This window comes from Staurois parvus, unplaced genomic scaffold (genome assembly GCF_062004578.1).
Source record: "Staurois parvus isolate SC_StPar_1 unplaced genomic scaffold, SC_StPar_1.0 ptg000003l, whole genome shotgun sequence".
In the NCBI taxonomy this organism is placed as follows: domain Eukaryota; kingdom Metazoa; phylum Chordata; class Amphibia; order Anura; family Ranidae; genus Staurois; species Staurois parvus.
Genome location: NW_028317799.1, coordinates 1,157,779 through 1,170,413, shown reverse-complemented (window position 1 = coordinate 1,170,413; position 12,635 = coordinate 1,157,779). Strand labels below are relative to the sequence as shown.

The following is a 12,635-nucleotide window of genomic DNA, read 5'->3' as shown; positions in this document are numbered from 1 at the left end:
TGGTTAGCTATTGACAGAAGATGACCACATCAGTCCTGTGAAGACTGAGATTGAGCTCTGCGGTCACTTTTGCAGCAGTTGTTTTCCTATTCCGGGTCACAGTCCTGCGCAATGTCCTTTTTGTTTTTTTTGGTCAGCTGACCATTTCGACTGCGCTATTGCTTATCAGACAACGGTTTCCTGGAAACTGTATATGCTGTCATACCCTTTGATACTGTACCTCGTGACCAGGGTGGATAAAAATCAATGATTTTTTTAAAAAAAATCAAAAAATCTGATTTTTTTTAATTAAATCAGATTTTTTTGATTCAAATCGGATTTTTTAAAATAAAATGCTTTATGAGGAAAATATATTACCATCCAAAGGTTATTCCATCATGAAATAAAGATTAGTTTTTTAATTATGTAGAATAAGGCTGTATATGTTTAATTTTTTTGGTAAATAAATTCCATGAATCCATTCACAATGTCATGCTCTTCCAGAGGTTTATGTAAGATTATTGGGCAGTTTCTCTGCCTACAAGATATTATCACAGATGATTGGTTTACTTTTGCAGTTCTCAAAACTGAATTTGACTCAGCGGAGATCACATGCCTCTTCTTCACAGCAAAAATGTTATAACATGAACAGAGTTAAGAAAAAGACCTTCATCCTAACTTCTACAAACCTATGAATACAGAATCAACCCCTTCACTGCTAAGTTTCAAGAAGTTCAGTGAATAGAATAGAAACAATATTTTTCTGATTGTTTGGAGTGGAATAGATCTGCACAAGAAGAAAGTGAAACTAAGTGTGAGGAGGAAGGGGCTGACAGTCTAAGTTTCTTCAAATATATAGATTTTGTTTAGCCAAATTAGTTACCAAACATGGATGTTTAAGCAAATCACATATGCTGGAATGTTATTGTTTCAGTTGAATAAATCTATTTAAATTGTTATTATTAACCTCCTTGGCGGTATTCCCGAGTGTAGCTCGGGGTAACATTTCAGTACCAAAAGCGGTAACCCCGAGCTACACTCGGGCTTACCATGCGGCGCTGCACCGGCATGTGTTCTTCACTTATCTTACCCTGCGCTCCCACGATGTGTCCCCTGCAGCGTCCCCGGCCATCTCCTCCGGCCGATGCCGGCATCCGGCTTCTGTGTCCTGTCCCTGTTACGTCAGGACGTACGGCCGCCGCCGCCGGCGGGAAATTTAAAAATTTTAAAAAATGTCATTTTTTTTTTTTTTCATTTTACACAGTAAAACATTGCTGTTTCAACCCATTTCACATACATTTTGTCCCGAGTGCTTTGTCCGGCGCCCTGCCTGCATTTTGTCTGTTCTTTCTGCCTGGAAACTGAGAAATGTCCATGGCGTCCAAAAAGTGTCCCTTTAGGTCAAAAGCGGTTTAGACCAGCTAGAGAACAGCGATAGTAAATCAGAACTACTTACAGAATTGAGTGATAATGATTCGTGGGGGAAATTCGTCATCAGAAACTGAAAACGATTTTGCGACTGAGCTCAGCAATGTGCGAACTTGGCGCTATATTTCACATTTCAGTGTTTTTGGTTTGATTATATTATTGAATTAAATTTTTTATTATTTTTATATTATTTTTATGATTATTTATTAAATTATAATTTATGATTTTGTGTTTCAAATTTTATCATACCCGGGATGTTTACTAGACTCTTGTTCGGACAGATTTCAGTGAGTTTTTCCTAAAAATTACAGCCTACAATAAAAAAAATACATATTTCCATGCAAAAAAATGGTACCGCTTTCAGCACCAAAAATCTGAAATAATCATACCGCCAGGGAGGTTAAGGTAATGATTATTTTTCTCCTTCCTAAGTACAACAGAAAAGTTGTCCAAATATGAATGATTAACCTATTAAACTGGGGATAAAAAAACTAATATGAAAAGTTGTTATTCTAAAATTCTTCATCTACTTGTATATTAAAGTTATACCAGCAAGAATTAGTCTTTATGTAGAAAACTAGGATTTATATCAAGCCTTACTGACTAGTGATTTAAATCGTGATTTAAATCAAATACACCCTGCTCGTGACGCAGCAGATAAATTGTCAACTTCAGTCACAGAGGCACCAGCTAAGCGGCACCAACAATTTGCCCTCTTTGAAGCTCTGTCATGACTCAGTATTACTAGCAGCACACACAGTGAATGACGAAAGTGAGGTTTCCCATCTGTTAGCTAGGTGTCTCATCACACAGCGGAAGCAAGAGAGTGTTACATCACTTCTGCTTTCAACGTGAAACATGGGGGTTTATTTACTAAAGCTGGAGAGTCCAAAATCAGACTCACTTCTGCATAGAAACCAATCAGCTTCCAGGTTTCATTGCCAAAGCTTCATTGAACAAGCTGAGGTTAGAAGCTGATTGGTTTCTATGCAGAAGGGAGTCTGATTTTGGACTCTCCAGCTTTAGTAAATAAACCCCATGGTGTCACTTGCACACCCCCAAATCACGTGGTGTTTCCATATTTTTCTCTAACCTCTGTACAGTGTTACTTAGGCCCCTTCCACACAGGGTGGACTCCTATAGAAGTCTGCTTGCTCAGCGAGGAATCTGTCCACTGATCCCCACTGAGCACAATGGATGGTTGGTCTATGTCCAATCAGCCTATGCAGAGCGGACAAAGACACAGTCCTCTGTCCTGAGCAGCAGATGTAAGCGGACAGCCTGTCATCTGACTATCATCCGATCCACTAGACAGATGGGAAAGGGATCCTTATCCGTCCGACTTTAGCAGATAGGTTTGGATCTGATATAGGTGTGTGTAAACAGACACATGTCCGTTTACTTCCGCCACTTTATAGAGAGTAATGGAGTGTCTGCCTGAAAATCTGACAGGTGGACCTGATTAGTCTGGCCGTGTGAAAGGGGCCTTAAATTGTATTTTAAGATTTGCTTGTCACCAGCTAAGAGAACTTACAATAATGTAGGACTTTACATAAAGTTTCAGAAATCCTTTATTAAGGTCTTCATGTTACATAGTATGAATACCATGTCATAAATATATTACTTATTATTATGATAGAAAATATTCCACACTTCTTTTATTTTTTTCAGTTTTTCCGGGATAAAAACAAAAAACAGCTTTGGGGAAAAAACTTTTCAGTTTTTTTTTTCCCAGGCCTTTCCATCTTCAGTGACAACTCCTGTCAGTGTTTATTTTTGCCTTCTGTGTCCCATTGGAGAGATTTCCATTCACTTCATGTCCAATAGCCAAAACAGGAAGTGAGAGGAAATTCCTCCAAAATGATGAAATCCCTGGTTGTCACCAAGGTCACAAGAACTAATGTTCCCATTGGAAGATTTGCCCTCTATTCCTGTTCTGGCGGCAGCCTAAATTTGGGGATTTTTCTTTCATTTTAACTCTCATTGATAAACAGGACAAAGAGAGACAGTGAAACTGCCCAATGAGGATTACACTCAGTCTTCCCTCTATCCACCTTTACTTATATTTTAGAATCCTTCATTTTTCATTCTCTTGTTCATGTACTTAAGCCGTTGCTTAACATTCTATATACACAGTTCCAGCTAATGATAAAATGACAATTTATATTCACACAGACACTGGCAGCAATGCCAGACTTTGTATCAAGTGAGATTCAGAAATTGCAGGAGCAAAATTCAGAACTGCGTCAGGTGATTGGCCAGATGAGGAAGGAGATGGAGATGTTGTGCGAGCAGATGTCACCCGCAGTTGGTGAACGGACAGAACCTCCATCTGCCAACACTGGTGTGACTGCGCCTTCTACTGGTGAGATATAAAGGGGTGAAGAACAGCTGGGTTCCTACCTGTTCAAAAAATTGTAAAAAATATCACAATTGGCATACAAGTGTGTTCACCCAAAAGTGATAGAATATAGCTTTCCGTTTTCAGATCAGAGCCCCAGAGCTCTGACCTCAAGCAGACTGCATAATACAAGTTGAAATGAACATGTGAACTGTCTTGTCTGCCAAAAAATTTGTATATCTGTCCAGCCACTCTTGTAATTCATCACTGGCAGACAGATGGGAGGTGACACCGATTTTTTATTTTAGGTTTAAATTGGTTGTAAAGACACCCCCCCCCCCCCAATGCTTACCCGAGCCTGTGATGTGCTTGAGAGTGACTACTGTCCCAGCTCTCTGTCTCCTCACTGGCTCAGAGACAGCAGCGGGAGCCGTTGGCTCCCTCTGCTGTCAATCACAGCCAGTGAGGAGGGGGCGGGGCCGAGCCACAGTCTGTCTTATGGACACACAGGGTTGGCTTGGGAGCGAGCACACACTAGGGCCCTCAGAGCAGGCGGCTTGCTCTAGGGGCAATCGGCAGAGGGGAGGAGCCCAGATTGCCTGCGAGGGACCCGTGAAGGGGAGGATCGGGGATGCTCTGCAAAACCCTTGCACAGAGAAGGTAAGTATAACTTGTTTGTTATTATTCTTTCATGTAAGCCTTTAATATCACTTTAACCTCTTCTCAACTGCCCTATAGCAGAAATACTGCTACAGGGCATCACGGGTGTGCAAAATCACTTCTATGTTCGTGATTATGCATTTCCGGGTAGGGGGCGCGTGCAAGCCGTGAGCGCTCACTACCCACAGCTGTCAATCACTGGGTCCTGGCCTTTGATTTGATTGCTCCCTGGCGTCCGGTGATTTCCAAGGATCTCCAACGGGGAGAACTGTTTTGTTTACTAACAGTTCTCCTCCCTGTCAGCTTGGGCACAGCACAGCCATCCAAAGCAGTGTGATTACAGTGAAGTACACTGACACCGCCCCCTAGTAAAACACTCCCAGCACACAGTTAACCCTTTGATCGCCCCTCATATTAACCCCTTCCTGCCCAGTGCCATTAGTACAGTGTCATTGCTTTTTTTTTTTTATGTTACCACGGGTTAAATTACTAAAGGCAAATAGTGTGTGCATTTACAAGTATACTGTAAGTGTACTGCAAGTGCAGTTGCACTAGATCTGAGGGGGGGAGGGGGTAAGCTCTGAAATGAGGGAAAGCTCTACTGATTTCTATCATCCAATTGTGTGCAAGCAAAAATGTTTTTTTTTAATTATTTTCCTTGCATGTTCCCCACAGATCTAGAGCAACTGCACTTGCAGTGCACAGACTATTTTGCCTTTAGTAAATCAACTCCACTGTCAAATTCTTCTTCAGCCACATGTGTTCGCTAACTGTAAACACATTTTTACAAAAAAATCATCAAAAAACAACATTTTTAAGTAAGTTTATGATTTTGTGTTGGGCAGCATTCATAGCAGTCTTGGGCCAGAGGTTAGACACCCCTGGATTAGACGATGTATTGCCAGCAAAATGAGCAAACAGAGCAGAGTTGATGACTTATCAGTTGCTGCTCCTTAGTTGTCCAATCAGCAAGCTGTAGACAGGGAAGTGACACCACTGTATTCCTTAACCACTTGCCCTCCAGAGGATTTACCCCCCCTCCCCTTCCTGACCAGGCCATTTTTTGCGTTACATCGCTGCGTTACTTTAAATTACAGTTGCGCAGTCATGCAATGCTGCACCTAAAAAATATTTACGTCCTTTTTTTCCCACAAATTGAGCTTTTTTGCGGTGGTATTTAATCGCCTGTGTGGTTACTTTTTGCGCTATAAAAACATTTTGAGAAAAAAAACTATATTTTTGACTTTTTGTTATTAGACATGTGCAGTAAAAAATTTTTAAAAAATTAAATGTCTTATGTCTGCTAAAATAAATCCCAATACGTGTAAATTAATTGGTTTACGTGAAAGTTATAGCGTTCACAAATGACTTTATATATACTGGAATTTATTTATTTTTTCTTTACTAGTACTTATAGCGGGACTGCAGCGGACATTCTGACACTGAGGGGGAACTGACTTGGTGTCATTAACATCCCCAGTGACACCAATACAGTGATAAGTGTTTAAAAAAAAGCACTGACACTGGGCAGCAAGGGGTTAATATGAGGGGCGATCAAAGGGATAACTGCGTGCTGGGAGTGTTTTACTAAGGGACGGTGTCAGTGTGTGTCAATGTAATCACACTGCTTTGGATGACTGTGCTGTGCACAGTCATCCAAAGCAGTGTGCCCGAGCACTGAGGGGTGATCAAAGGGTTAACTGTGTGTTAGGAGGGTTTTACTGGGGGGGGGGCGGACTGTTGGTGCTTCACTGTAAGCACACTGGTCTGGATGGCTGTGCTATGCACAGCCATCCAGAGCAATGTGCCCGAGCTATGCACAGCCATCCAGAGCAATGTGCCCGAGCCGACAGGGAGGAGGACTGTTAGTAAACAAAGCAGCCCTCCTCCCTGTCAGAGATCCTTGGTAATCCCCGATTCTGGCGGGTAATCACCAGCCGGGACCCCTACCCAGAAATGTAAAATCACGTATATACACCCCTGCCTCCCTGTAGCAGTATTTCTGCTATAGGGAGCTGGGGACGCGGTTAAGCACTTTTGTGTTTGATAACAATTTGTATGAAATGGATCATCGTTAATTTCTTAATTCTCTACTCTTCTGCTTTAGTTTCTTTCTTTTTAAAATAAATTGTTTCCATCTTTACTATGGAAAACCTTTTAAAAATGTCATTGTCCAACCTTGTTTTTATGATTTTTTTTTTTGTTTAGATTATTTGAAGTCTTTTGTGGAGGAGATCAAGGATGTAAAACAAAGGAACAGGGAGATGGAAGTTCAGCTTCAGTTGTCTCCCCCACCTAAAGATCCTCCTGATCCACCTACCACTTCAAAACCGGTACTACCTGACAACGTCTACATCCAAACTCGTATCAGGAACTCAAATGAGACCATAGGTAGCTAAAGACATGTTGATGATAGAGTACTTTTCATATGGCTTTGTGCATTATTATTTCTGGTTCATTTAACATTTGCTAATACGGTGTAAAATAGCAAGAATGTGTATTTCCCTGCAATATTTGGTTTTGTGTTTATAGGTGCTTTAGGAGCAGATGAAGTGGCATGTGCAGGAGCTGCTAAGAGACTGGAATCCAGAACAGCCCAACTAGACTCAATGGTTGCTGAACTTAACCAGAAGGTAACTCCGGACCTTTATTAATAATGCAGCAGAACCAACAAATTTAACATGTAAATGTTCTACAATGTGTTTGATATGACCGATTTCCTGGTATGATTTAAAAGGGAATTTTAGCATATGCCATGCTGTTTTCAAGCAACATACAGTCAGGTCCATAAATATTGGGACATCTACACAATTCTAACATTTTTGGCTCTATACACCACCACAATGGATTTGAAATGAAACAAACAAGATGTGCTTTAACTGCAGACTGTCAGCTTTAATTTGAGGGTATTTACATCCAAATCAGGTGAACGGTGTAGGAATTACAACAGTTTGCATAAGTGCCTCCCACTTGTTAAGGCACCAAAAGTAATGGGACAGAATAATAATCATAAATCAAACTTTCACTTTTTAATACTTTATTGCAAATCCTTTGCAGTCAATTACAGCCTGAAGTCTGGAACGCATAGACATCACCAGACGCTGGGTTGGGTTTCATCCCTGGTGATGCTCTGCCAGGCCTCTACTGCAACTGTCTTCAGTTCCTGCTTGTTCTTGGGGCATTTTCCCTTCAGTTTTGTCTTCAGCAAGTGAAATGCATGCTCCATCGGATTCAGGTCAGGTGATTGACTTGGCCATTGCATAACATTCCACTTCTTTCCCTTAAAAAACTCTTTGGTTGCTTTTGCAGTATGCTTTGGGTCATTGCCCATCTGCACTGTGAAGCGTCCAATGAGTTCTGAAGCATTTGGCTGAATATGAGCAGATAATATTCCCGAAACACTTCAGAATTCATCCTGCTGCTTTTGTCAGCAGTCACATCATCAATAAATACAAGAGAACCAGTTCCATTGGCAGCCATACATGTCCACGCCATGACACTACCACCACCATGCTTCACTGATGAGGTGGTATGCTTAGGATCATGAGCAGTTCCTTTCCTTCTCCATACTCTTCTCTTCCCATCACTCTGGTACAAGTTGATCTTGGTCTCATCTGTCCATAGGATGTTGTTCCAGAACTGTGAAGGCTTTTTTAGATGCTGTTTGGCAAACTCTGTTTTTGAGGCTCACCAATGGTTTCCATCTTGTGGTGAACCCTCTGTATTCACTCTGGTGAAGTCTTCTCTAGATTGTTGACTTTGACACACATACACCTACCTCCTGGAGAGTGTTCTTGATCTGGCCAACTGTTGTGAAGAGTGTTTTCTTCACCAGGGAAAGAATTCTTCTGTCATCCACCACAGTTGTTTTCCGTGTTCTTCCGGGTCTTTTGGTGTTGCTGAGCTCACCGGTGCGTTCCTTTTTTTTACGAATGTTCCAAACAGTTGTTTTGGCCACGCCTAATGTTTTTGCTATCTCTCTGATGGGTTTGTTTTGTTTTTTCAGCCTAATGATGGCTTGCTTCACTAATAGTGACAGCTCTTTGGATCTCATCTTGAGAGTTGACAGCAACAGATTCCAAATGCAAATAGCACACTTGAAATGAACTCTGGACCTTTTATCTGCTCATTGTAATTGGGATAATGAGGGAATAACACACACCTGGCCATGGAACAGCTGAGAAGCACATTGTCCCATTAATTTTGGTCCCTTAAAAAGTAGGAGACACATATGCAAACTGTTGTAATTTCTACACCGTTCACCTGATTTGGATGTAAATACCCTCAAATTAAAGCTGACAGTCTGCAGTTAAAGCACATCTTGTTTGTTTCATTTCAAATCCATTGTGGTGGTGTATAGAGCCAAAAATGTTAGAATTGTGTAGATGTCCCAATATTTATGGACCTGACTGTAAATGTGCTAAGCTAGCACTTTGTACTGCATGTTTTTGTTAGACAAACAAAGCTGTAAAAAGACATGAAGACTTACATAGAATAGTCCCATTTGTTCTGGCCTGTTCCATCTGTGCAGCATGACATGTGCTGATTACATAAGTCATTCACAGGCTTAAAAATGGGTGTTTAAAGGTAACATCGTGACCAGTCATAGATTGAAAAGTTGACCCATCCAAAATAGCTGTTACACGTCATAGCTGTGAACGCTGTCAATGACCATTCCCAAATTTGAAAGTGATGCTTGTTCCAGGCCAGAGCACACTTCAGCAGCAGCATGCATAGTGACTGGTCTGCACCACTCCTGAGAAGTCAGGTGATAGTTTGCTGGGATTGGGCTGTGACACATAGCTGTAGACAGGTTCCCTGTAAATTAAGCCAATCATCTCTTGAACTGCTTTATAACTAAAGTAGACATCCCTTTAATTATTTTAAGGGGGAAATTAAGAATGAGTTTCAATAAAAAAAAAGGTTTGCTTAGTCCTGTGGATAATAACTATGGTGCCCACATCAGACGGCACTGACAGATTATATTTTACAAGCTGAAAGCCCCTTCTGACAGACATTTTTGAGGATCCATATGGCCTTCATACATTTGATCTTCTCCACAGTGCTCCTGCCCTTCCAGATGATCCTTACAATGTCACAGCTACAGAACATACAGGAGGACAGATGAATATAGTGTGTATTTATTGATCCATAGGACACACAAAACACCAGGATATGAATACAGGATTTGTTAACGCGTTTCACACGATCTCACGCTTAATCAGTGGTTATGATTAAGCACGAGATCGTGTGAGACGCTTTATCAGGTCCTGTATTCATGTCCTGGTGTTTTGTTTGTCCTATGGATCAATAAATACACACTATATTCATCTATCCTCCGCTGTGCGGCTGACCCTTCTTTCTTTTGCATTGTGTGTGGTGGCTAACCAGATCCTGCACCTGTTGTGGATTAATCTGGATTGTTGGCCTAAGCGGTATACCTTTGTTCTAAAGAACATACAGTACATAGGGAAATGGGATGACCATGTCTGCACAATTTTTTTTTATTATTATTATAATACATGATTTATATAGTGCCAACAGTTTGCGCATCGCTTTCAAAAATGAAGGTAGACATTACAGTTAAAATACAATTTGGTACAAGAGGAACTCATTAGAGCTTACAATCTAGGAGGAAGAGTTGAGTGATACAAAAGGTAATAGCTGTGGGGGGGATGAGCTGATGGAGGAAATAAATGGCAGTTTACTAGGTAGAAGCAGGATAGGCTTCTTTAAGGAGAGAGGTTTTCAGGGATCGTCTACAGGTGGATAGATTAGGAGAAAGCTGGACAGATTGGGGTAGGGAGTTCCATAGGATTGGAGAAGCTTATTAATATAATAGTTAAGTGATCATATGAATAAGCATATTATTACCTAAGCATATTATTTTGAATGGCTGTTTGTTTAGGTCCAGCATAAACAGGCAGAAATCAATCAGCTTCAGTTTCAGCTGAACAATCAGGCTAGTCACACCCTGGCCAGCATCTCTAGCCTCCAACAGAGACAGTCTGAACTGGAATCACAGCTCAGTGAAGCCTGGAAAGAGGCTGAAAAGTATTTTAAAGGCAACCTGAAGAAAAACCTGGAGTCAGTCAGACTAGGATATGAGGTCAGCATTTCGCCCTAAAGTGTTACTAAAGCAAAAACAGTAAACTCAGTCTGTAGATGCAGTAAAGCATGCTTGTTATACTCACTGGAACCTAAGGGGTTAATCATACATTGTGTAAAAAAGGCTGTGTGATCCTGTCTTCTCTGATCCTTCCCTTTTACTGTTCCCAAATCCATCTGCCATAGTACAGAGCAACAGTGTGAAGTCTGCATATGCTCTGTTTCGTGTGTATTGGGGGGGGGGGGGTTGCATGTGATCAGCACAAGGCCAATCAACACCGTCTGGACAGAGGGTCAGGGGTCATACAGCCTTAAAGGACAGTGACAGGAGAATGAAAATTCCTCCTACAAGATAGAGCGGTGCTCAGTTGGACCACGCACACGCACACACACACACACCTCTCTCTCAGTAGAAAAGGTTTTGATTAGTTTATATTTACTAAAATAATTGCATTTCCATGTACTGTGGGAGACCGGATATAGCGAATGCAGGGTCATGGGTTTAGTAACACTTTAATAATGTGCTCAGTACTTTTCCAGTGTGAAAAAAATGTCAAGTAAAGTTGACCATCAATACGTGGTATTTTGGACAGTTAAGGGATAAATTCATCTTTTGCACAAAAATATTTATTTGCAGGTAAAAATGTCATTTTTTATTTTTGTCTGCAGGAGCCTGTAAAGTATTGCTGATCGCTGCTGCTATGTACATAGGGAAATGGGATGCCATGCAGGTCTCCAGCAGACCTGTCAGTACATCTGCTTGCCTGTATGGGATGTAGGGTCAAGCAGCTACACTGACAGGAAGATTCAATGAACTACCACGGTGCTTCACGGTAGTTCATTGAAAGCTACAAACTGACAGCCGCTAAAGCTGTCAGGACTTGCAGTTCATTCGTTAACAGAACTCTGTGAGTGAATGACGTGGCTGTGTGTGTGCATGGCCACGCTTTTTTCAAATTTGAAAGCTAGTACGGGAACTTCTAGGGATGGAGGCAGTGGACGGCGGCTGCAGATTTGGAAAAATGTTACATGTTCCACCCTAAAGGTGAACTTATCCTTTAAAAACTTGGTGGAATGTCGTCTCCCACTTCCCCCACGTGACATTTCTGGAGCATGGCAATTTGCCAGTTAGATCTGTTGTGGCACATCAATCTCTCTAGTGCCATAGTGGGCTCCTAATGTGATGTTTGCATTGTAGTATCATCCATTGCTTATGTACTGTGCATAATTTATAGTTTGAGGTTTTAAAATGTAAAATGATATGTAGTCTGGGCGTCCCATACAATGTAGATACACTGTAATAGTTTGTGGCCTCCTTACCATCACAACTATATAAGCTTTTTGGATATCCCATTCAAAAAGTATTGGCAAAAAAAACCCCTTATGAACTTTATAGACACTACAACAATGGTTCATAAAAGAATATCACTTTATTAAGCATACATAGACATACAATGATACATACAATTATAAAATGATTACAGAGTATGAACCACCCCTGTAACATACAGCTATGTATAATCAGTGCAGATACATGTACTGCTTGTAGGTCCCACAGTAAGAAATACCGAAACTCGGCAAAAGTTAGAGGATACTCTGATAGTAGTAAGTGCGATAGCTCAACATGTTTTTCGATAATATCGCTTCTTCAGGAGCTGTAAGGAGACTTCTATATGAAGAGATATAAGTTGATAAGCACACATTATAATCACTACCATTTTTATACATATCAGACCAGTTGGACAACTAAAATACTTTAAGGTACATGCATCTGCATGAAGGCAATGGAAGGTAAATTGGGTAGATTTGTAACCCATTCCAACTTAGATTACAAAGATCTAATCAGTGCGGCCTATTTGGAGGCATTGATTGACAAAGACACTTACGATTTTCTCAATCCAAAACACCCTCGTGATCCTATGTTTTATGTACTACCTAAAGTCCACAAAAATCCCATGACTCCACCAGGACGACCTATCGTGTCAGGGATAGGTTCCTTAATCAAAAATGCTAGTAGATTTATTTAGTTCTTTCTTATGCCCCATGTTGTGCGACTGCCATCCTATATCAAGGATACTTTGGATTTCTTGAGACATATCGAAGGTTTGTAGGTACCTCC

The 12,635-nt window shown here is 40.9% G+C and overlaps 1 protein-coding gene across 3 annotated transcripts in view; it reads left to right on the top strand.

Moving 5' to 3' along the window:
* CCDC57 (coiled-coil domain containing 57) overlaps positions 1 to 12,635 on the top strand; it is an 84,787-nt gene that overhangs the window by 49,201 nt on the left and 22,951 nt on the right. For 2 of the 3 annotated variants that reach the window (XM_089670847.1, XM_089670765.1), the window contains exons 11-14: positions 3,583 to 3,772; positions 6,617 to 6,799; positions 6,941 to 7,041; positions 10,317 to 10,517. In XM_089670847.1, coding sequence (XP_089526973.1) covers positions 3,583 to 3,772; positions 6,617 to 6,799; positions 6,941 to 7,041; positions 10,317 to 10,517 — 675 coding nt within the window. The remainder of the gene's footprint in view (positions 1 to 3,582; positions 3,773 to 6,616; positions 6,800 to 6,940; positions 7,042 to 10,316; positions 10,518 to 12,635) is intronic. The other variant, XM_089670933.1, reaches the window with a different exon arrangement.